This window comes from Taudactylus pleione, unplaced genomic scaffold (assembly GCF_031769625.1).
Source record: "Taudactylus pleione unplaced genomic scaffold, aTauple2 ptg000093l, whole genome shotgun sequence".
Taxonomy (NCBI): domain Eukaryota; kingdom Metazoa; phylum Chordata; class Amphibia; order Anura; family Myobatrachidae; genus Taudactylus; species Taudactylus pleione.
In genome coordinates, this window is record NW_028284495.1 from 6,808,857 (window position 1) to 6,835,916 (window position 27,060).

General features: G+C 43.8%; 1 protein-coding gene across 3 annotated transcripts in view; it reads left to right on the forward strand.

Annotated features, from left to right (window-relative positions):
• ST18 (ST18 C2H2C-type zinc finger transcription factor) overlaps positions 1 to 27,060 on the forward strand; it is a 152,225-nt gene that overhangs the window by 80,693 nt on the left and 44,472 nt on the right. For all 3 annotated transcript variants that reach the window (XM_088469758.1, XM_088469759.1, XM_088469760.1), the window contains exons 10-11: positions 3,817 to 3,879; positions 7,426 to 7,494. In XM_088469758.1, the coding sequence (XP_088325884.1) occupies positions 3,817 to 3,879; positions 7,426 to 7,494 (132 nt within the window). The remainder of the gene's footprint in view (positions 1 to 3,816; positions 3,880 to 7,425; positions 7,495 to 27,060) is intronic.

Consider the following 27,060-nt stretch of genomic DNA (forward strand, 5'->3'; position numbering starts at 1 on the left):
CAGATATTGATCTCGATACTCAGTTATAACAAACAAGAGAACAGACCCTTTGTCTTGTCATCAGCAAGAAAATGAAAAAAAATCAAAGCCAGCATGGAAAACAAAAGAGTAAGGCAACATTCCAAATCAGTGGGACCACCACAAAGAAAAGCAGCAAGATAGTGATCTATCCTGTGACCACCACAAGAAAACTCCACACACCACTTAAGACAGATGCTTTTTAAAATAAGGTACAGAAATTAAACATTGAAAAGGCAAGCACTTGTGTATGAAATAATTGCCCCCCCCCCCCCTGCAGATACCCATGAACCTGAAAGAATCAGGGCTCCAGAGCCCACCTGGAGCAATGTATCTCTAAAATGACCACTAGGCCCTGTCCCCTGTTTGGGCAAAGGTAACCTGTGATGGGCTCCAGCTCCCTGAGTAAGGGGAGAGCCAATGATTATATAGCTGAAGCCCAGCGTTTCAGCCCACTCTACTCCACCCTCACCAACTACCAGAGTGAAGAGAGTGCAAAGCCTCTACATGAATGATGTGGCATCTCTGTGACACCTGTGCCGGAAGCGACTACAGTGTCTCCATGCCTACTTGTACCACTGACACCCGGACAGGAGGAAGCACTGAATAGTCCCTCCTCACCAGCACCATCCTTGAGGAAGTATGGCACAATTAACAAATAATAAACTTAAAAAACAGAAAAAAAGAGAATAAAATGAGCCCCTGAAATGCAGATGCACAAAGGATTAGAGCAGAGAGAAGAAAAAAGTGTGTGAGGGGTGGAGATAAAATAGGTATATAAAATAGGCAGTAAACAGAATAAAGCAAACATACAAAAACCAGGTTATCACAATCAGCTACTATCACAATCTGCTCCGGAAGACAGGAACAAAAGACGCTTTATCCCAGCCTGTCATAACCTTAAATAGCATGACCTATGAGACACTCCCCCATGGGACAGATTCTGATACATGATGCCTCACAAGCCAGCCCGTAGACTTGAGGCTTAAATTCCTATATTTTTATTCAATCATTCAGTATCCCAGAAATGTTTTTAATGCTGAATGACCTGCTACTGTGACTAATTGGGACTCTTTACTAAACTGAAAGGATATTCTTATGAGCAACAATGGTTATTTTTCATTTGTTTCATCTTGAGCTAACCTTATAGAACATATATTCATGACCAGTAGAAACTGCGCACCCACTCCTCCCACTACTTCTTACCTTAGAGGCCAGGAGGTGTGTTCCTCAGACAGTATGACACTGGGCTTTGACATTGTATCCCAGCATCATTATCCCAGCATATCACAAACAAGGTGTAGCAGTTTAGAAACTGTCAGCTACTGTTCCTAAATGTCAGCAGCCGGTGCTCAGTGTAGAGGTTTAGCAGGATCATTAAAAACACAACCTACATGTACTGTATATGGTAGGTAGAGATGCAGAAAAACTTTATAAGATCACTGTGTAAAAGTGTAAATGTCCATCCACCGTCCTACAACTATGCTTCCCCTTCAATAAAGTAAGATCATTTTTACTTTTGTCCAAAAACACTGCTCAGTTTATCCTCCTTTATGATGTCAATTAATCACAAAAATGAGAGGACATCTGGACTATCTTTATTACTACAACTAGGAGGCACAAAACAGATCCCATTAAAAGAGATGTAATGTGATGTAAAAGCTGCTAGTTCTGATGTGGTGGAAAATTCAAGGCCTTCTGTAGGGTACACCCTTAATGATTATGCACCCCTCCTCACAGCAAGAAACACCCTTATAGATGCACTCTTATAGACACACCCTTATAGACACACCCTGATAGATGCACCCTTATAGATGCACCCTTATAGAAGGCACCGTGATAGACACACCCTTATAGACGCAGCCTTATAGATGCACCCTGATAGACGCACCCTTATAGACACACTCTGATAGACGCATCCATATATACACACCCTTATAGACGCACCCTTATAGGTGCACCCTTATAGATGCACACCCTTAGAGACACACCCTTATAGACGCACCCTTATGGATGCACCCTGATAGATGCACCCTTATAGACACAACCTTATAGATGCACCCTTATAGACACAACCTTATAGATGCACCCTTATAGACCCACCCTTATAGATGCACCCTTATAGACACACTCTTATAGATGCACCCTGATAGATGCACCCTGATAGATGCACCCTTTTAGACACACCCTTATAGACAACCCTTATAGACGCACCCTTATAGATGCATTGTTATAGACGCACCCTGATAGATGCACCCTTATAGATGCACCCTTTTAGATGCACCCTTATAGACGCACACTTATAGATGCACCCTTATAGACACACCCTTATAGACGCACCCTTTTAGACGCACCCTTATAGATGCACCCTTATAGATGCATCCTTATAGACGCACCCCTATAGATGCACCCTTATAGACACAACCTTATAGATGCACCCTTATAGATGCACCCTTTAGACGCACCCTTATAGACGCACCCTTTAGACGCACCCTGATAGATGCATCCTTTTAACGCCTTTACTGGGTTTCAGTAATCTTGCTTGGGAAAAAGACATTTTATCTTGCACCCAATTGGTGCACTGGTGTGTCTACTCCACACTTTGGGGGGAACTACTTTACTCAAACATCTTCCACTTTCCTGTGCAATCCCCTGCTCCTCAGCACTGTTCCTATCCTATGCTGTAACCATGTACATCCTGCTGGAAATCTATGTACACACACTAAAACAAGGAGCACTGTAGGTCCAAACCTGTAAATTACCTACAAATGTATTTAATAGCAATTTTGAGGTGTGTTTGACTAGGTCAGGCATGGGAAACATTCTGGTGTCAACATGTTAAAAGGCAACATAATAAACATGTGCAACATTTTTGAATGTCAACATATTGCTTGTCAACCTAAAGTCCATGTTGGCATTATGACTGTCGACATTCAGAACCTATCAACATTCTGGTGTTGACATTCTTAATGTCGACATTTCATACCATATCCTTTTTACAACACCTGCAGAGCCACAGGTTGTTCAGACATGGACAAGGTTTAGTAAACAGTTTTGTTTTCATTCTTCACCCAACCCTGTTTTACAGTGGGTGTTGATAGGACAACCTTAAGCTAATCAGATCATCTGATTGACATGAGAAAGGGCCAGTGCCATGATATGGGCATGCCAATGGCAATAAGCAGGAAGACATATTCTGAGAGTAACATATTGAAATGAGTGGAAGGTTACTGTCAAACTAGAACATTTTAGTACTGAATTCTGATACAAAGTTTATCTGTCCAACTTGTTTAGGAATGCCAATTCTATATGTAGTAACATGACAGAGAACTGGGGAATGGAGGCAAAATAAAGTCCCCTTATTAGGAGTATATTTATTAAAGTGCAGATTTTTAAAAGTGGAGTTGTTACCCATAGCAACCACTCAGATTATACTTATCATTTATCTAGCACCTTCTAGAAAATAATAGCTAGAATTTGATTGGTTGCTATGGGCAACAACTCCACTTCTAAAAACCCCACACTTTAGTAAATATACCCCTTAGAGAGCAGAAAGAACATGTTCCCCCAACAGCACAAAGTAGTGATGCTCCTATCAGGATAATTGCAGTGTCAAACACATTTAATTAATGAAATTATTTCCACACATTATTAAAAATCATGAATACCTAAAATAAATACTAATGTCAACCTACACAAATTATTTCTAGATAACTGTAACAATTAGCACATTAGATAACTATAGTTTTTAGCAATGATTCAACATATTTATTTTTTCTTCTGTTTTTTGTTGTGCAGTTGTCCAACTCCAGGATGTGATGGTAGTGGTCATGTAACAGGAAACTATGCTTCACATCGGAGGTACGTAACCACAGGAAGTCTTAGTCATATTCAAAGCTTATTCTCTGTTCTACATTTTACAGATGTGTCCTTATACAACTAGCCTCAATACTAGGGGCTTATTTCCCACAAGGCAACCAAGGCACTCGTCTAGGGCCCGGTGGGACCCTAAGGGCCCAGGACTGGCCCATTTGCCCCACAAAATCTGGCCAGTAAAATCTCTCCCAGAAAAGCTCTCCCGCCCACACTCCCAGAGTCCTGTGGCAGCGCTGTCTGCACTGTCACAGACTGTGCATAGAAAGGAAGGGTCATCATCCCCCACCCAGCCCCATCCAGCTCCAGCCAGCCTCAGCACAGCAGCCTCTGCCATTGCCAGGCTTGCCATCAGCATGCAGCACTCTGCCAGCAGTGAGGAGCAGAGGGACAGAGGCAGAGTTGCAGAGGCAGGCTGGCAGCCAGTCAGTCACTGGCTCAGTCTGACACTGAGGATCCGGATCACAGTGACTGAACCACAGTGCAGCACAGCAGCCAGGCAGGTACTGTGTAACCAAAAAACAATATATTATTACTCTATAATCATGGAATATTCTCTATTACTCTATAATGAAGATTGAATTATGTAGGCTCTATTTTTATGGTAGATGGGGTCTGGGGATAGACAGGTCTGCCTTGTATTACAAGTATATTGTAATATACATTGATATGATCATGATATTATTAGTACATCAAGTCAGAATGATGGTCCATTTACCAATAATTTTTTATGTTAGGTACTTGTAATATTATTATACTTTATGGCAGTCCTGTCCACTCCCCACCTACCATAAAAAAAGAAATCCTATGGAGTACTTTAAAAAAAAAAGTGGTGGTGGGGGTGGGGGGTATCTGCTCGTATGCTTAATAGGGTAGTCAGTGTCTAGCTGGTGAAATATCCTGACACCCGAGTAATGTCATTGTTATATTAGCCAGACACCCAGTGCTTCCAGTGTGATTATGCTAATTTAAGTACTGTAACAGTGGCATGGGAGAGATAAGCCCACCATTGTCTGGTGATGACTAATCACCATCCTTACATGTTATAGGCACTAAGCTGGGCACAGTCACACACATTACTGTTTATGTACCCTAACCCACGGAGTAACGGGAGAGGACCCCAAACCTTTATAGTACTAAGAGGGAAAAACTTAAGGTTAAGGTAAGGATATTATAGTTAGTTTAGGGGTTTGAGTTTTAGTATTAGGGACAGGTTATTAGGGTTGGTGTAGCGGTTTGGGTTAGAGTATTAGGGTTAGTTTAGGTGTTTGGGTTAGGATATTAGGGATAGGCCATTAGGGTTGGTTTTTAGCTTTAAAAAGTTGGAAATAAGGAGGAAAAACAAGGGGCATGAATCAGGAACTAAATATATATAGTGCTATGGATTGTTTGAGGGAGGGGGGCCCCAAACAGGTATCTTGCCTAGGAATACAGCTCTGCTCAATACGCCGCTACGAGAGGTGTAGCATAGTGACTCTTAAAATGTTACATTCAATTTTCATTGCAAATGCAGTACAACATCACTCAGTGTACTACAGACGCCAGGCTGTGACTTTAACTGCACAGAAATTAGTTTTGAACACGTACAAAGTCGCAGATGAAGCAAGCAGCTGCTGTATCGTAGCACTTTGTATACAGATTCAGACTTATTCGGACACAAATGTACAAATATCGCACATCAACCTGATCAGTGTAATCTAGCAAAGTAGTTTTGTCATTTCCAGTCATTTGTTCTGTGCAAATAAGATGCACATTTTGAGCGAAAAAGATGTTTTGCATGGCCAAGTTGCCAAGGACCTGGCGTGCCGAGAGGGGCTGTTTGGCGTGACTGAAGCCACAGTGTATGAGGACATACCTGTACTTTTTCCCCTGTAGAAGTATTGTGTGCTTATGAACAGTATCATATACTGTAGATTTCAGTAACAACTCTAAATATATGAATTAGGTCTACTGTGTGTCTTCTATGTAGCCTACATGCTGATGTATTACTGCTGCTACCTTTAGCTGGATTCACAATGAACCCTGCCTCATATCATACTTACCTTCTCTCTCCCAGAATGTGTGGGAGACTCCAGATTTTTCGGGTATTCCCCTGCACCCCCGGAAGAGTGGGTGGGTCTCTAATATCTCACCCACTTTCTAGGTGAATTGCGTCATTTTAGATGTAAAGAGCCCCATTACCCCCTTCCCCAACAACATGGTTAGCAGCATCTCCTCTCCTAGTGAATTTAAAAGTAGACAAGTATGTCTCACACATGGAAAGCAAGTTGAACGTTATTTTAACTTCACAGAGATCGTAAACATGAATTTTAAATACTTTCTTTGTTTGAGCTGTGCTTGAAAGTAGAGGAACCCTGGTGTGCATACAATAGCTTCCTGCACACATAAGCAGCAGTCACATTAATATCTAGAACATATCAGTTTTTTATTTTTAATCTAAATTAAAATATAAAATATATTTCTGGATGAATAATTCATTAAAATACATTATTACCTATTTTGTTATATCATTTTATCTTAATAAAAAATTATACCTCCCATTTGTTAAATCTATATACTCTAAAGCTGGGTACACACTAGACCAGTGGTTCTCAAACTCGGTCCTCAGGACCCCACACAGTTCATGTTTTGCAGGTCACCCAGCAGGTGCACAGGTGTACTCATTACTCACTGACACATTTTAAAAGATCCACAGCTGAAGCTAATTATTTCAATTGTGATTCTGTCAGGAGACCTGCAAAACATGCACTGTTTGGGGTCCTGAGGACCGAGTTTGAGAACCTGTGCACTAGACGATGTGTGTACGCAGCGACGGTAGGATATATCCGGCGGTCTGTACACACTGCACAATGCAGTGTCCGAACGCCCAAAACATCGTTCACCTGCACCATTCATCTTCCTGGTGCCAGTAGCTGGGTCGCTCTATCTACTGTACATGCATGGCTGATGGAATGACCCCGATGTCGCCGCATGGGAGATCACATACTACATACACACTATTTTATCCAGACAATATGTCGGTCCAATTCGCCATATCGTCCGAGAAATCATCTAGAGTGTACCCAGCTTAATTTTCAATAAGATAAATTGGAAATTATTGCTAATAACTTTGTTACTGGCTTCTGATGGAACAAAATAATATATTAAAGTCGCTTCTAACCGACCTACTTGTAAGCTGCTTATTTTCACTGATATACAGTATATAAATTCAGTTTAAAAAATAGATTTCACAGCATTCACACACTGTTATCCACTGTCCCTATTACATACGATAAAATGTTTTATTTACCTTGTGAAACAATGTTGTAGTTCTGCAAAGCATTTAAACTTTAGCACTGAACAAGCTAAATTAAATGTTATCGTATTCATTAAAAAATCAGAATAATTCACAAAACTATGTATGTATATATATATATATATATATATATAATATATACTACAGTATATTGTTATGCTGTATATGGTTACAATTCTATTTTATGGTATATATATATATGTTATTTTATTGTAATATGTTTTTTTTTATGACTGTAGTGTTTCTGGTTGTCCACTGGCTGACAAGACTCTGAAGTCTCTTATGGCTGCAAACTCCCAGGAACTTAAGTGAGTTTTAAATTTAATATAAAAATGTGTTATTAACTAACACAATTGTTAAATTAATCTTTAGCTGGAATATTTAGCAAATAAATACAGTTAATTAAAAATAAAATAATAATAGATTAGCAATTTAGTTATGTCTATAGAAAAAACTTTCCAGAAAAACCAGAGGACCAGTACACCAATTGAAGTAACATGAAAGGTTTATGACATATTAAACCATGTTGTACCATCAGTTAAGAAAAAAAGTGCAAAAAAAATGTGCCTAAATGTGCAGATAGGCTCACCTGGTGAGTGTATGGCTGTGGGTGTGTCTGGGCATCAGGTGTGACAAATTATACCGGTACAGTATACTAGTTCATGCTTGCAAAGATAAGACTGCTTTGCCCCTGAATGAAGGTGCCTGATGGCACCGAAACGATTATCGGGCTGCCAGTCTGATGCCACAGTTTACTATGTATCACAAGGGTATAGATAAGTATCTAAGCCTATTTGCACATTTATGCACATTTTGCACTTTTTTGTGAACTGATGGCACTTTGTTTTTAGACAACATGGTTTAAAATTATATAAACAAGTCATATTACTTAAATTGTGTGCTGATCTTCTGTTTTTTTGGGGGGGGAAATTTGCTGCTACTTACATATTTATGACCAAGCACCCAACTCAACCAAATTTGAGTGTGTAATACGTGATATACCTGTACCATGAAGATATCAGTGTTGCAATAGGTGTGATTAGTAGATATTGCCATAGAGAGCACAATTTCTAAAGGAAAAGCATCACAAATGATAAATATCATTAAAAAAACTAATAATTTGCAGCTAATAAAAGAAAATGCAAAATGTTACCCATACGTGTAAAATCATAATCACATTTCTCTATTAGTCCTCCTGCCTGCATATACCATGCTTTACATGTTTTAGAGGTTTTTTTACTGTACATCTGTGATTTTCTAAACACCGTAGTGCACACATTAGTTAAGATATGTTGTTTAATAAGGCCCCCATACATCTGCGATGGATCTGGCAATATGGCAATTTGACGATGATTCTCCCAATAAATGGCCAATGTATGTGCTTCACTGACTGACGATTGCAATAAAAAAGTGATCGCAAATGCCAAATTAGGTTGTCCAACATGTTGGATTTTACAAACCAATCGCTGCTGTAGATTGCTAGTGGATGGTAACGATCAACCAATTTGCCGACCATTACTAATAAAAATGAAGAGCCTTTCAAGATTGTCAGATCTGTCTTTCCTGAAAAAGATCTGCAAATCACTGAAAAAGATTTGTAATGTATGGTTGCAGATTGCTAGATTGTGAAATTGTTAAACTGGGCAACAAATTGTCAAATCCTTCAATTGTGGTTTTCTGATTGCTGATGTATGGGGGCCCCCCCGTACACTAGCTGACAGATTTCCCAATCCTGCGATGCGATCGGAAACGCCGATCTGCCGGTTGGAAATGCCGACCGGCTGGCATCGATGTTCCATGATCCATTGGAGGATTGGTGAATTTATACATGTTAAATTTCACCGATTTGCAAATCAAAATTTTGATCAAAATATGACCGTGATTGGCAAATCAGTTAAACCCAACATGTTGGGTTTTTCTGATCCTCCAACCCAGCATCTCTGAATCACAGCATTGCGACAATGCATTGCTAGTGTAAGGAGGCTATCAGGACCTTATTCAGATTTGAGAATAAAGTAAGAAAGAGGTGGACTACATTCAACAGCAACTAGTATTTACCATGTATGCAGAAACCAGGGCCTGATTCAGAGATGCCCACAGTCCGGTTTGCTGCTGCGTCCTCGGTAGCAGCATATCTGAGAATTTATGCTACTGCAGCCATCTTTCATAAAAAGGTGACCACTGCCGGCTTCACAGATTCGCTGCCTGCGCTGGAAGACACTGTATCAAATCCACATTGTAACCATCGGGTATCCGAGCATCCCAGTCGGTGGATTCTAAACCCCCTGAAATGAAGGCATAATGCTTCCGTTTGTAAAGCTGCTCCGCGTCTCCACCCCCAAGTGTCTGCATCCTGTTAATAAGGCTGCAGCTAACTCCAGACTGCGTCTAGAACTGCAGCACAAGCGCGCTGCAGCTCTCACATATTCACAGAGGAAAAAAACATTGGCCAGTTGTGACCTAATCACGACTGCATCCAGGTCTGGGTTAGGCTCATAGTTATCTTTTGGAGTACTAATTATTATCGGTCTTGGTCTGCACATATCTTTGATAAGGTTTAAAACAAACAAACAAAAACATATACAGGTATTTACATGCATATATAAATATAATGGTAACAAAAAGTACGGCACTCCAAATACAGGAAACACAAAAGTAAGATGCTGAAAAATGTAATAAACATTTTGGTATTTCTTGTATCATACAGTACTAATATTTCATAGTACCAGGCTTATGGTTACATGCATATATTACTTTTAATACACATTGTTTCAGTATCCACATATATTCTTATTTTTGTGCCTTTTTTTCTGTACTATTATAAGTATAAAATTAGAGTTAGGTTAATATTGTGCTTCAAGTGAAAAGGAAAGGAATCCGGTAACAAGACTCTTTAAATAATGCCCGCATTGCAAGTGACCTTGATTTATACTCATGTGCCTCCTTTGCCTCAGCAGCCTAGAAGTGCAATGTTCAAAAGTGTAAGCTTAACCTCCTACCACTTTTGTACCATCCCATTGAATAAATAATATTTTCCACTTTACACCTACTGTAAAATACTGCTCGGTTTAGCTACTGTACATGGAGATGCAAAACTTATAGCAATAAAAGTACAGTATAGGACAAAAAACAAAGCCTGCTTCTCTGATCTGCTGGAAAATGTGAGTCCTTTTGAGAAGTAATAATGGCATTATGGACAAAAACCTTTAAAAAAATCTACCTATCTGCACCTTTGTTTCATTTCAGTAGTCATATGCCACAGAAGGAGTTCAGATTTCTGCTCTGCTCCACCAATGTAGGTGTACCTAGTCTGTGTACCACCTGCACCATACTTTGCAAGGAACTGCACCCAACTCTTCGCCTCTGTTTACACAATGTTGCTCCGTAAGCCCATGTCCCTCACTGAAAGCCTAGGTGTGCTATTGTGGGGTGTGTTGGCTCCAAAGCTGCTTTTACACTGCACAGCTGACATTTTGAGCTTAGAAAATAATCTCTTGTGCCTCCAATCACTATGAGTAAGTAAATAGTGCCTTATGTTAGCTGTTGGAAATATACTTTCTGTCAGGCTTCTCTCTGCTACAGTTCATAATATACACTTACTTTTACTTTTTCTCCCTTCATAAAATCCAATACCTTGGTCATCCATATGAAAACTTCAATCCCCTGAATGTTTTGTTAATTATCTGGGTTTCTCTACCTCAGGCTTTCCTGCATCTGTAATCTAATTCCTGTCACTGTCAACTTTCTATTAACACTCCAAATCTAAATAATCTTTTAGAATAAACATCTCATAAACATCTACATCTCTACATCTTCCATTCCCAAGTGACCTTTGTCTTCAATGTAATTTAACTAAGTGGAGTACCTTATTGTTTTGTATTGTCTTCTGGGATGTCCAGGAATTGAAATGGAAGGGGAGCATAAAAAAACATAAGATAATCATAATTTCACAGCATAAACTATATCAAGAGATCAGTTGTCTGGCCTTGCTGGAAGCAGTATGATTAATTTATTGTGGGCGGGGCTGCATGTGACAGGGTGTTATAAATGTACAGTAGGTAAGCAGGCATACAGTGTCTGAGCTCTATATTGTGGAAGGACCAGGGATCCCTAACAGCTGAGTATTGATAAAAGGCTCCTGTCAACCTTGTACAGGATGATTTTGGTGTCAAATGTGCATCAATATGAAGTTCATTTGTGAAACTATTTTAAGAATGCCACCTCATTAGCTCACCAACTTACACCTACTTCTAGATTTGCTTATGTCTAACATATTCACATTTCTATTACATTTTTGCACACATTAAACTCCTTCCTTTATAAACATGCTCCATTGCTCACCACTTCACCAGATGATCTTTGTAAATCCACTTGTATTAGATGTGTAGCAAACCACAAACTGTCCAACCATCTTCCATTACCACACCCATTTCATGACTCCCTCACTCCTTTGATAAAGGAAAGAGCTTTATCTTTCTTTAATTTAAATATGGTATTATGCAATCTACCAATAACCAGCCTCTCCAGACAATACTGCACATACCCAACCAGATATTGACGCTTTTCTTTTTTTTTTTTGTTTTACAACCTACTGAACTTGAACCATGTTATGCAGATACAGTTGTTTTTCCTCTAAACATTCTACAAAACAAAATTTACTAAAGGAGCAAACGGGCTACTAACTGCCATGTTCAATTTTCCTAATTCCTACTGATTTACTGGACTTATCTTTGGCCATTGACACTGTTGACAATCATCTGTTATTCCAAACATTCTCACCCTTTGGAATCCACAACAATGCACAATAAGGGTACATTTAACCTTCTCAAGACATTATAGGTCAATCAAGACATGAACTTCCATTTTTCTATTATTTTTATAATTATTTATCATTATCTACATACAGGGTCTTATTAAGAGTTGGATGTAAATGTTAGTTGCTGATTTCCCAGCCATAGTTGCACTAGTGTGCACGTACATCTCTTCACAATGCATGGCGTTTTTCATGCAAAGTTTGGACTTGCAAACTCCTTGCAAAGGACAGGAGTAAGAGTGAGCATGTTAATGGAGACAGTGGCTGTGTAGACACAGCCATAGTACAGTAAGTACTGGAGGGAGCTGACTTCTGGTACTTAAACCTTGGTGCAAGTAATGAACTAATGATGATGATGACAGGCAAAATCTGATTGAAAGAAAGTGACTAAAACACATTCATTAATGAAAATACAGGGAAACTACTGAAACTGTGAATTATCAGTCAAATCACACTGCATTGAATACATGTTTTACACAAATAAAGTATGGTTTTGCTTCAATCCCTGTTTGGGAAGGGGAAGGCTGTCCATATGTTTATTAGCGTTGTCATAAAAAAACAAAAAATAAATTTGCATCTTGTATGCTTAGCAATTCAAATGCTCCAAGCCACTTGGGTATTTATGTACATTATACAGCCAATTAATGTAATGTGTGTGCATTGTGTACTGCAAATTTTAGTATTGCTGTGCTCACAGTGAAGACACACCTCCAATCCTTTTCCTGGCGCATCTCACTCTGGTACATGTAAGGGGAGGTAACAGAGGTTGCTGCATTGCTGCATGCAGCCAACTCTGAAAATTTTACTTTTTTCAGATGCAATCTGCGATTACATTTGTGTCCAACTCTGAATAAGGCCCACAATCTTTAATCTGTTCCTTTCATTCTAAAAGGTAGTTCTTCATATCAAAAATGTTGGGAGGTATGCATGTGGGGGTTGGGAGTAATGGTGCATACACACGGTCAGATAAGCTGTCAGATTTGTACGATAACAATCCTATCTTTATTGTTTAAATCTGACAGCGTCTGGCCCCTGCAAACGACTAAACGATGGTTGATGTGCGGCCACGTATGGTTGTTATCGACCATCGTCGGTAGTCCGTGGATGCAGGCATACCTGGTCGATATGGACCAGGTTAGCCTTTTTACTATAGGGACCCGCAATTGTTAATCATGGGTCGTTATAGTTGTAAGGGGCTTGCAGCTTGTATTGGATGTTCGATAATGATCATCCAACACATGCAGGATGATCAGCTAATGATCGTTATCGTTATCTGATCATCCCCCCCATCGTACCACGTGTACGCACCATAAGGCAAGCACTAAACTTGCACAAAGAATCAGGACAGTGGAACAGTGTGTATGCCACCTTGAAACGGCAATGCACAATGAAAGTGGGCATGGTCATGCTATATGGAGCGTAGTCATTTGGCATTGGGAACATGCCACATCTGCCAGGACATGCTTAGCTCTACAGAAATGTTGGGCTACTGCCAGCTCCCTTTCTCTCCCCTCTCCTAAAAACACACATTTAACAATAACTGCACCTGCCGCTGGTAAATATGGCATTGAAGGGCCATCACTTATTGGGGCATATCTTTGAGATGTCACTGATTTGGGACAAAAGTAATTTTATGCTTGATAATTATTCAGTATAGATAACAGACTGTGCTGCTCTCTCCTACCTGTGCTCTTTGACAATATGCTATGTTGCTGCTTGGCTGAATTTTGGAATGTTGAGACTGTGAAAAAAACATAAGTAACTGTATTATTCACGTCCTAGAAAGCTAATTATTAAGGGAACAATCTAGCCATTCTTTCCATACACATTCAATCAACAGCACCCATGTTTAATAAATAGTTCTCCTAACTGACCTTGCAATTAAATTATTAGACTCCACATTTATTACAAATAAAATAACCCACACTGTATTATATCCTTATAATATATTACTAGCATGCACCAACCACAATCAACATAGCTCCAACATGTAATCTAATAGCCTCTGCTAGCTGCTGTATCACATGAATTGCCCCCATATTACATTGCCTAACCAGTCACACCATTAAATGAAGTTTGAAACTACCCCATTACATTAATAGCATTCACATTAATTAAAAATAGAAATGCAATTATATATATATATATATATATTAGGGGTGTGCACCGGCCACTTTTCGTGTTTTGTGTTTTGGTTTTGGATCTGGATCTTTCTTCGTGTTTTGGATCTGGATTGGTTTTGCCAAAACCACCCTTCCGTGTTTTGGGTTCTGGGTTTTGTGTTTTGGATCTGTATTTTTTTTTAAAAAAGCATAAAAACAGCTAAAATCACAGAATTTGTAGGTTTTTCTGCTCCTATGCTATTATTAACCTCAATAACCTTAATTTCCACTCATTTCCAGTCTATTCTGAACACCTCACACCTCACAATAGTGTTTTTATGTCCAAAAGGTTGCACCGAGGTAGCTGGATGACTATGCTAAGCGACACGAGTGGGCGGCACAAACACGTGACCCATCTAGGAGTGACACTGCAGTGGCAGACAGGATGGCAGTTAGAAAAACTAGGCCCCAAACTGTACATAATGCAAAGAAAAAAAAGAAGTGCAAGATGGAATTGTCCTTGGGCCCTCCCACCCACCCTTATGTTGTATAAACAGGACATGCACACTTTAACAAATCAATCATTTCAGCGCCAGGGTCTGCCACACAACTGTGGCTGAAATGATTGGTTCGTTTGGGCCCCCACAAAACAAGCTGGCATTTAATGTGTCCCTGCGCAAACTGGCTCTACGGAGGCAAGATGTCATCCTCATCCTCCTCATCCACCGATTCCTCACCCTCTTCAGTGTGTACATCCTCATCATCACAAAGTATTAACTCGTCCCCACTTGAATCCACCACCACAGGTCCCTCTGTACCTTCTGGAGGCTGGTCTCCCTGGAAGAGCTGATAATTCATTTTGATGAACATCATCTTCTCCACATTCTGTGGAAGCAACCTTCTACGCCTTTCGCTGACAAGGTTCCCGGCTGCACTAAACACTCTTTCGGAGTACACACTGGAGGGGGGGCAACTCAGGTAAAATAGAGCCAGTTTGTACAGGGGCCTCCAAATTGCCTCTTTTTCCTGCCAGTACAGGTATGGACTGTCTGACATGCCTACTTGGATGCTGTCACCGATGTAATCCTCCACCATTCTGTCAATGGTGACAGTATCATATGCAGTGACAGTAGACATGTCAGAAATTGTTGCCAGGTCCTTCAGTCCGGACCAGATGTCCAAACTTGGTCCTGCCTGCCCTGCATCACCGCCAGCGGGTTGCTTAGGATACCTAAGTTTTTTCCTGGCAGCCCCAGTTGCGGGAGAAAATGAAGAAGGAGCCGTTGACGTGTCACGTTCCGCTTCAGCTGACAGTGTGTTCACCAGCAGGTCTTTGCACCTCTGCAGGCTTGTGTCGGCCGGAAAGAGAGACACCACATAGGCTTTAAACCTAGGATCAAGCACGGTGGCTAAAATGTAGTGGTCTGATTTCAACAGATTGACCACCCTGGAATCCTGGCAAAGCGAATGAAGGGCTTCATCCACAAGTCCCACATGCCGAGCGGAATCGCTCCGTCTTAGCTCCTCCTTCACTTTCTCCAGCTGCTTCTGCAAAAGCCTGATGAGGGGAATGACCTGACTCAAGCTGGCTGTGTCTGAACTGACTTCACGTTTGGCAAGTTCGAAGGGCTGGAGAACCTTGCACAACACGGAAATCATTCTCCACTGCGCTTGAGTCAGGTGCATACCCCCTCCTTTGCCTATGTCATAGGTGGATGTATAGGCTTGTATGGCCTTTTGCTGCTCCTCCATCCTCTGAAGCATACAGAGGGTTGAGTTCCACCGCGTCACAACCTCTTGCTTCAGGTGATGGCGGGGCAGGTTCAAGAGTGTTTGCTGGCGCTCCAGTCTTCGGCACGCAGTCGCTGAATGGTGAAAGTGCCCAGAAATTTTTCGGGCCACCCAAAGCGTCTCCTGCACGCCCCTGTCGCTTTTCAGAAAATTCTACACCACCAAGTTTATTGTGTGAGCAAAACATGGGACGTGCTGGAATTTTCCCAGATGTAATGCCCGCACAATATTGGTGGCGTTGTCAGATATCACAAATCCCCAGGAGAGTCTAAGTGGGGTAAGCCACTGGGCGATGATTTCCCTCAGTTTCTCTAAGAGGTTGTCGGCGGTGTGCCTCTTACTGAAACCGGTGATACACAGCATAGCCTGCCTTGTAACGAGCTGGCGTTTCTGAGATGCTGCTACTGGTGACGCTGCTGCTGTTGCTGCGTAAGGTGATACATCTACCCAGTGGGCTGTCACAGTCATATAGTCCTTAGTCTGCCCTGTTCCACTTGTCCACATGTCCGTGGTTAAGTGGACATTGTGTACAACGGCATTTTTCAGGACACTGAGGACACTTTTTCTGACGTTTCTGTACAGTCTCGGTATCGCCTGCCTAGTGAAGTGGAATCTAGACGGGATTTGGAACCGGGGACACACTACCTCCATCAATTGTCTAAATCCCACTGCACTAATGGCGGATACCGGACGCACGTCTAACACCAACATAGCAGTCAAGGCCTCAGTTATACGTTTAGCTTCAGGATGACTGCTGTCGTACTTCATCCTCCTCGCTAAGGACTGTTGGAGGGTCAATTGTTTAGAAAAAGTAGTGGTGTTCCTACTTCCTCTCTGGGATGATGAACGACTCCCAGCAGCAGCAACAGCAGCAGCGGCAGCAGTAGGCGTAGCAATGCAGGATCCTCCAGAGGAATCCCGGATAGGAGAGTCAGTCATGCCAGTGACATGGCCTGCAGGACTACTTCCGATCCTGACTAAGGAGGAAATTGACGAGGAGGGAGTTGACGGTGTGGTTTGCAGGCGCTTGGATACAACAGGACAACGGGATTTAGGTGTCCCTGGACTGCTTACGGTCTTAGCCAAAGTTTCTGAACTTGACAGTAACTTTTTATGAACGCGCTGCAGGTGCCGTATAAGGGAGGATGTTCCTAGGTGGTTGACGTCCCTACCCCTACTTATTTCACCTTTACATATGGTACATATGGCAAGACAGTTGTTGTCCGGATTTGGATAGAAATATTGCCAGACCAAAGAGGTGGAATGTTTGGTCTTCTGCCCAGGCATGACCGTGATGGGCTTTTTCATCCCACGGACAACAACTGTCTCCCCCAGAGCCTGATTTAAACAAACCACATCACCATCAGAATCCTCCTCGCCAACTTCCTCCTCAGCGCCAGCTACACCAGTATCCTCATCCTGTTGTACTTCAACAGTGACATCTTCAATTTGCATATCAGCAAGTGGACTGTGGGTGCTCCTTTCAGCACTTGCAGGGGGCGTGCAAATGGTGGAAAGAGCCACCTCTTCCCGTCCAGTGCTAGGAAGGTCAGGCATCGCAACCACCACCACACTTGGACTCTCCTTGGGGATTTGTGATATCTTCTTAGAAAGCACAGTTCTTCGCTGTGCTTTTGCCAGCTTAACTCTTTTGATTTTTTTAGTGGGAGGAGGACTTCCATCGTCATGTGAAGCTGAACCACTAGTCATGAACATACTAGGGATCGACCTTAGTCGTTCCTTGCCACTCCGTGTCGTAAGTGGCATATTGGCAAGTTTACGTTTCTCTTCAGCTGATTTAAATGTCTTTTTCAAGGTCATTTTCCTGAACTTTGCCATTTGGGATTGTATGTGCCCTCTACTATGACATTGGGCATCGGCCTTGGCAGACGACGTTGATGGCATGTTATCGTCTATGTCATGACTAGTGGCAGCAGCTTCAGCACTAGGAGGAAGTGGTTCTTGATCTTTCTCTATTTTATTTTTATCGGAGAAAGTTTGGTCCTCCATTTATGTTATATCGATTTGATATATACGTGCGGCTAAACACAGAAAATAATTTTTTTTTTGGTTCGGACAGGAGTGTACTTTGTGGGTTACAGCACCCTTTAACGGTCAAGCCAGCCGGCCCTTTACTTATGACACAGGCGCACTCTTGGCACTACTTTGTTGATGCACGTGCGGCTACTGCGCACACAATTCACAAACACAGAAAATAATTTTTTTTTGGTTTGGACTGGAGTGTACTTTGGGGGTTACAGCACCCTTTAACGGTCAAGCCAGCCGGCCCTTTACTTATGACACAGGCGCACGCTTGGCACTACTTTGTTGATGCACGTGCGGCTACTGCGCACACAATTCACAAACACAGAAAATAATTTTTTTTTGGTTTGGACTGGAGTGTACTTTCGGGGGTTACAGCACCCTTTAACGGTCAAGCCAGCCGGCCCTTTACTTATGACACAGGCGCACGCTTGGCACTACTTTGTTGATGCACGTGCGGCTACTGCGCACACAATTCACAAACACAGAAAATAATTTTTTTTTAGGTTTGGACTGGAGTGTACTTTCGGGGGTTACAGCACCCTTAACGGTCAAGCCAGCCGGCCCTTTACTTATGACACAGGCGCACGCTTGGCACTACTTTGTTGATGCACGTGCGGCTACTGCGCACACAATTCACAAACACAGAAAATAATTTTTTTTTTGGTTTGGACTGGAGTGTACTTTCGGGGGTTACAGCACCCTTAACGGTCAAGCCAGCCGGCCCTTTACTTATGACACAGGCGCACGCTTGGCACTACTTTGTTGATGCACGTGCGGCTACTGCGCACACAATTCACAAACACAGAAAATAATTTTTTTTTTGGTTTGGACTGGAGTGTACTTTCGGGAGTTACAGCACCCTTAACGGTCAAGCCAGCCGGCCCTTTACTTATGACACAGGCGCACGCTTGGCACTACTTTGTTGATGCACGTGCGGCTACTGCGCACACAATTCACAAACACAGAAAATAATTTTTTTTTGGTTTGGACTGGAGTGTACTTTCAGGGGTTACAGCACCCTTTAACGGTCAAGCCAGCTGGCCCTTTACTTATGACACAGGCGCACGCTTGGCACTACTTTGTTGATGCACGTGCGGCTACTGCGCACACAATTCACAAACACAGAAAATAATTTTTTTTTGGTTTGGACTGGAGTGTACTTTCGGGGGTTACAGCACCCTTTAACGGTCAAGCCAGCCGGCCCTTTACTTATGACACAGGCGCACTCTTGGCACTACTTTGTTGATGCACGTGCGGCTACTGCGCACACAATTCACAAACACAGAAAATAATTTTTTTTTAGGTTTGGACTGGAGTGTACTTTCGGGGGTTACAGCACCCTTAACGGTCAAGCCAGCCGGCCCTTTACTTATGACACAGGCGCACGCTTGGCACTACTTTGTTGATGCACGTGCGGCTACTGCGCACACAATTCACAACCACAGAAAATAATTTTTTTTTGGTTTGGACTGGAGTGTACTTTCGGGGGTTACAGCACCCTTTAACGGTCAAGCCAGCCGGCCCTTTACTTATGACACAGGCGCACGCTTGGCACTACTTTGTTGATGCACGTGCGGCTACTGCGCACACAATTCACAAACACAGAAAATAATTTTTTTTTAGGTTTGGACTGGAGTGTACTTTCGGGGGTTACAGCACCCTTAACGGTCAAGCCAGCCGGCCCTTTACTTATGACACAGGCGCACGCTTGGCACTACTTTGTTGATGCACGTGCGGCTACTGCGCACACAATTCACAAACACAGAAAATAATTTTTTTTTTGGTTTGGACTGGAGTGTACTTTCGGGGGTTACAGCACCCTTAACGGTCAAGCCAGCCGGCCCTTTACTTATGACACAGGCGCACGCTTGGCACTACTTTGTTGATGCACGTGCGGCTACTGCGCACACAATTCACAAACACAGAAAATAATTTTTTTTTTGGTTTGGACTGGAGTGTACTTTCGGGGGTTACAGCACCCTTAACGGTCAAGCCAGCCGGCCCTTTACTTATGACACAGGCGAACGCTTGACACTACTTTGTTGATGCACGTGCGGCTACTGCGCACACAATTCACAAACACAGAAAATATTTTTTTTTTGGTTTGGACTGGAGTGTACTTTCAGGGGTTACAGCACCCTTTAACGGTCAAGCCAGCCGGCCCTTTACTTATGACACAGGCGCACGCTTGGCACTACTTTGTTGATGCACGTGCGGCTACTGCGCACACAATTCACAAACACAGAAAATAATTTTTTTTTGGTTTGGACTGGAGTGTACTTTCGGGGGTTACAGCACCCTTTAACGGTCAAGCCAGCCGGCCCTTTACTTATGACACAGGGGCACTCTTGGCACTACTTTGTTGATGCACGTGCGGCTACTGCGCACACAATTCACAAACACAGAAAATAATTTTTTTTTAGGTTTGGACTGGAGTGTACTTTCGGGGGTTACAGCACCCTTAACGGTCAAGCCAGCCGGCCCTTTACTTATGACACAGGCGCACGCTTGGCACTACTTTGTTGATGCACGTGCGTCTACTGCGCACACAATTCACAAACACAGAAAATAATTTTTTTTTGGTTTGGACTGGAGTGTACTTTCGGGGGTTACAGCACCCTTTAACGGTCAAGCCAGCCGGCCCTTTACTTATGACACAGGCGCACGCTTGGCACTACTTTGTTGATGCACGTGCGGCTACTGCGCACACAATTCACAAACACAGAAAATAATTTTTTTTTAGGTTTGGACTGGAGTGTACTTTCGGGGGTTACAGCACCCTTAACGGTCAAGCCAGCCGGCCCTTTACTTATGACACAGGCGCACGCTTGGCACTACTTTGTTGATGCACGTGCGGCTACTGCGCACACAATTCACAAACACAGAAAATAATTTTTTTTTTGGTTTGGACTGGAGTGTACTTTCGGGGGTTACAGCACCCTTAACGGTCAAGCCAGCCGGCCCTTTACTTATGACACAGGCGAACGCTTGACACTACTTTGTTGATGCACGTGCGGCTACTGCGCACACAATTCACAAACACAGAAAATATTTTTTTTTTGGTTTGGACTGGAGTGTACTTTCAGGGGTTACAGCACCCTTTAACGGTCAAGCCAGCCGGCCCTTTACTTATGACACAGGCGCACGCTTGGCACTACTTTGTTGATGCACGTGCGGCTACTGCGCACACAATTCACAAACACAGAAAATAATTTTTTTTTGGTTTGGACTGGAGTGTACTTTCGGGGGTTACAGCACCCTTTAACGGTCAAGCCAGCCGGCCCTTTACTTATGCCACAGGGGCACTCTTGGCACTACTTTGTTGATGCACGTGCGGCTACTGCGCACACAATTCACAAACACAGAAAATAATTTTTTTTTAGGTTTGGACTGGAGTGTACTTTCGGGGGTTACAGCACCCTTAACGGTCAAGCCAGCCGGCCCTTTACTTATGACACAGGCGCACGCTTGGCACTACTTTGTTGATGCACGTGCGTCTACTGCGCACACAATTCACAAACACAGAAAATAATTTTTTTTTGGTTTGGACTGGAGTGTACTTTCGGGGGTTACAGCACCCTTTAACGGTCAAGCCAGCCGGCCCTTTACTTATGACACAGGCGCACGCTTGGCACTACTTTGTTGATGCACGTGCGGCTACTGCGCACACAATTCACAAACACAGAAAATAATTTTTTTTTAGGTTTGGACTGGAGTGTACTTTCGGGGGTTACAGCACCCTTAACGGTCAAGCCAGCCGGCCCTTTACTTATGACACAGGCGCACGCTTGGCACTACTTTGTTGATGCACGTGCGGCTACTGCGCACACAATTCACAAACACAGAAAATAATTTTTTTTTTGGTTTGGACTGGAGTGTACTTTCGGGGGTTACAGCACCCTTAACGGTCAAGCCAGCCGGCCCTTTACTTATGACACAGGCGCACGCTTGGCACTACTTTGTTGATGCACGTGCGGCTACTGCGCACACAATTCACAAACACAGAAAATATATTATTTTTTTAGCACTTGGGGGGAGCACCCCTGATGGACAGAGCACCCCCTGGACAACACTACAGCACCCCTTTAGGACTGGGACACTGCACAGGACTTTGGAACTGACTGCACAACACAGTCCAGCCAGCCCCTATGGACTTTGAAGTAGTGGACACAGCCCCTATTAACAACAGCAGCACAGCACAACACAGCCAGCCCCTATGGACTTTGAAGTAGTGGACAACAGCAGCACTACACTACACTACACTACACAGCACTAACTCCCACCCTCCCTCTTCACTGTCCACAGCCGAGTGAGAAAATGGCGCCGACGCGGGTACCTTATATAGGATCCAAAACCCACGAGACTCGGAAGGCGGGATGATGACGTTTTGCCTCGATGTCAGATCCGAGTCAGGCGGGAAAAGTCGAGCCTGACTCGGATCGGACTCGGATCGGGGGGGCTCGGGGGGGTTCGGATTTCAGAAATCCGAACCCGCTCACCCCTAATATATATATATATATATAATTTATTTATTATTAGGGATGAGCGGGTTCGGTTCCCTGAGAACCGAACCCACCCGAACTTCGGGGATCCGGGGCGATCCGAGCCCAAGCTCGGATCTCCCTGTCTGCCCCGGATCCCTCTCCCGAGGCAAAACCTCGAGATCTGCTGTCGGATCTCGAGGTTTTGCCTCGAGCGGCCATTTTAAAAAAAATGCCTTTGCCTTTAATGGGCAAAGTGCTGATTGGCTGACAGAGCCGTCTGTCACGGCTCTCAGCCAATCAGCATTATGGTGCTCATTTGCATGTAGCACGGACTCGTGAGATCCATGCTACATGTATCTTTGTGACTGACAGTGACACAGAGCACAGATGGGTCAGTGAGACCTGTCTGTGCTGCTGTGTATTTCAATGACACAGATGCACGCACGGACCAGGAGACCCGTGCTACTTGCATCTGTGTCATTGACACAGAGCACTGACGGGTCCGTGAGACCCGTCTGTGCTGCTGTGGTAAAAAAAAAACAAAAAAAACCTGTGTAAAAAAAGAAAAAAATGGCGTACCCCCCCCCAAAAAAGAGCAACCAGCCCCGGGCATTAGTGACCCAGTGCTGGGTGTGCTTAAATACAGGGGACAAACGACGTAGGGGTCCCCTGTACTTAAGCACAACCAGCACCGGGCTAGTCAGAACCAGCGCTGGTTGCCAAAATACGGGGGACAAACGACGTAGGGGTCCCCCGTATTCTGCGCAACCAGCTCTGGGCTCTGATCCGGTCCTGGTTCTGGAAATACAGGGGAAAAAAATTAGTAGGGTTCCCCTGTATGTTCCAGAACCAGCACTGGACTTTTTCTAGCGGGGGGCTGATGCCACAGCCAGGGGAGCCCTTTCACCGGGCCCCCCAGCCGCAGCATCAGCCCTGACCGCTAGTCAGCCCAGGCCGGGGATCCCTGGAGAGCTGGGGACCCCCCCAATAAAGGGGTCACCCTCTCCAGGGCACCCCAGGCCCAGGCTGATAGCCCGGGGCTATCCCCGCCACCCCTGGTGGCGGTGGGTGGCGGGTTGATTGTGTGCTGTGGTGTAAATAAAGAATATCAAACATTGTCTTTACAAGTAGAACTGCAAGTCCCAGCAAGCCTGCCCCGCATGCTGGTACTTGGAGAACCACAAGTACCAGCATGCAGGGCATTAAGGGCCCACTAGTACCTGTAGTTCACCTGTAAAAAAATGTTTAAAAAAAACACAGGACACACACACCGTGACAGTATAAGTTTATTAAACATACATACACACACACACACATGTACATATACTCACCTATGTAACCTGTAGCATCGGTCCACTTGTCCGGTAAAGTATACATAGGGGACCTGTGAAAAAAAACATACTCACCATCTCCTATGCGAGGTTCTGTCCTCTTCGTTCCAAAGTAGGCATCCCCGGACATGGCAAAAAAAAAACGAAAACGCGATCCACGAACTTAGCACCGTTCTATAGAACGGTACTTCCCGAATGAGAGCTTAGCGGCGGGGTATCACCATGGAAACCCCGCTGCTAAGCGTTCATTGGCTGAGAGAGGTCATCTCCCGTCTCTCAGCCAATGAATGGCTCCCTCCATTGTAGTCAATGGTGGGAGCCGCAAGGTTATTAAAGTTTACCCTGCGGCTCCCACCATTGACTACAATGGAGGGAGCCGTTCATTGGCTGAGAGACGGGAGATGACCTCTCTCAGCCAATGAATGCTTAGCAGCGGGGTTCGCATGGTGATACCCCGCTGCTAAGCTCTCATTCGGGAAGTACCGTTCTATAGAACGGTACTAAGTTCGTGGATCGCGTTTTCGTTTTTTTTTTTTTGCCAAGTCCGGGGATGCCTACTTTGAAACGAAGAGGACAGAACCTCGCATAGGAGATGGTGAGTATGTTTTTTTTCACAGGTCCCCTATGTATACTTTACCGGACAAGTGGACCGATGCTACAGGTTACATAGGTGAGTATGTGTACATGTGTGTGTGTGTATGTATGTTTAATAAACTTATACTGTCACGGTGTGTGTCCTGTGTTTTTTAAACTTTTTTTTTACAGGTGAACTACAGGTACTAGTGGGCCCTTAATGCCCTGCATGCTGGTACTTGTGGTTCTCCAAGTACCAGCATGCGGGGCAGGCTAGCTGGGACTTGCAGTTCTACTTGTAAAGACAATATTTGATATTCTTAATTTACACCACACAATCAACCCGCCACCCACCGCCACCAGGGGTGGCGGGGATAGCCCCGGGCTATCAGCCTGGGCCTGGGGTGCCCTGGGGAGGGTGACCCCTTTATTGGGGGGGTCCCCAGCTCTCCAGGGATCCCCGGCCTGGGCTGACTAGCGGTCAGGGCTGATGCTGCGGCTGGGGGGCCCGGTGAAAGGGCTCCCTTGGCTGTGACATCAGCCCCCCGCTAGAAAAAGTCCAGTGCTGGTTCTGGAACATACAGGGGAACCCTACTAATTTTTTTCCCCTGTATTTCCAGAACCAGGACCGGATCAGAGCCCAGAGCTGGTTGCGCAGAATACGGGGGACCCCTACGTCGTTTGTCCCCCATATTTTGGCAACCAGCGCTGGTTCTGACTAGCCCGCTGCTGGTTGTGCTTAAGTACAGGGGACCCCTATGTCGTTTGTCCCCTGTATTTAAGCACACCCAGCACTGGGTTACTAATGCCCGGGGCTGGTTGCTCTTTTTTGGGGGGGTGCACGCCATTTTTTTCTTTTTTTACACAGGTTTTTTTTTTTACCACAGCAGCACAGACGGGTCTCACGGACCTGTCATTGCTCTGTGCCAATCACACAGATGCATGTAGCACGGATCTCCCGGGTTCGTGCTACATGCAAATGGGCACCATAACGCTGATTGGCTTCCTGTCTGCCACTGCAGTGCCACTCCTAGATTGGCCACGTGTTTGTGCCGCCCACTTGTGTCGCTTAGCATAGTCATCCAGCTACCTCGGTGCAACCTTTTGGCCTAAAAACAATATTGTGAGGTGTGAGGTGTTCAGAATAGAGTGGAAATGAGTGGAAATTAATGTTATTGGGGTTATTAATAGCGTAGGAACAAAAAAAGGCCCATTTTATGTGATTTTAGCGGTTTTTTTTATTTTTTAAGAAAAAATCCAGATCCAAAACACAAAACCCAGAACCCAAAACACGGAAGGGTGGTTTTGGCAAAACCAATCCAGATCCAAAACACGAAGAAAGATCCAGATCCAAAACCAAAACACAAAACACGAAAAGTGGCCGGTGCACACCCCTATTTATTATCAGTTATTTATATAGTGCACACATATTCCGCAGCACTTTGCCGAGAATATTTGGCCATTCACATGAGTCCCTGCACCAGTGGAGTTTACAATCTATGTTCCCTACCACATGCTCACACACACATTAGGGTTAATTTTGTTGGGAGCCAATTAACCTACCAGTATATTAGTGTGGGAGGAAACCAGAGTACCTAGAAGAAACCCACACAAGCACAGGGAGAATATACAAACTCCACACAGTTAGGACCATGGCGGGGGTAGCACTCACCAGTATTCTTAAAAACATCTCTTTATTGCATCTCAGTAAAAATGTTACACCATTTAAAAATCCAAAAATTGGATTTTGACTGGTGAGTGCTACCCCCCCCTTTTTTTCTACTTTTGCATGAAGAGGATTATTGTGATCCCATATGGGTGTGTCGCCCCAGCAATTTATTATTGAAGACGAGAGTGTGGACCTATTTGGACTATATATATATATATATATATATATATATATATATATATATATATATACACACAGGTTGAGTCTCCCATATCTGTTATTCCAAAAACCGAAATATTCCAAAAAACGAAATATTTCGGTGCATATGTGACATCACGACGTGACCTGACGTCATGATGTCACTAGTATCAGCGGCCAATGACTAGCGGCCTGAGCGTGGTCCACACGCCAGGCCACCCCCAGCATCACCCTCCGGACCCCCAACGGCAGCCGCTGGACCCTCGTGACAGCCGCAACACCCGCCGGACCCTTCCACCTTACCTGCCGGACCCTTCCGCCTCAGTCACCGGACCCCTCACGAAACCCGCCGGACACCTGTAGCACTCGCCGGACCACCGCAACACCCGCGCGACAGCCTCGCAGGACATCTGTAGCACACGCCGGACCACCGCAACACCCGCGCGACACCTTCCAGACCCACCCACCGGGACCCCCCCAGGTCTTCCGTTAACCAGAATAATCCAAAATCTGAAATGCTCCTGGTCCCGAGCATTTCGGATATGGGAGACTCAACCTGTATATATATATAATACCTACATTCTAGGTACCATCTAGCAAGCTAGATTTGAATTAGTTTTGGTTTAAAGGAATAAATCAGTGTGCAGGGAATGCATTACATTTTGTCAGGGGAGCAATTTAGAATGCAGGAAAAATGAACTTTGGAATTATCAATAAACTCTCCCTTCATCCAGTGTCTTCTCTGACCAAAACAGAAAAATGTTTTGTATTAATAAGTAGTATAAACTCTGTTATTGGCAATCACGTGACCAGTGAGACGGTTAGTAATAATTTTCTAAACTGCAAATGGAAGGTAGATGGGAGAAA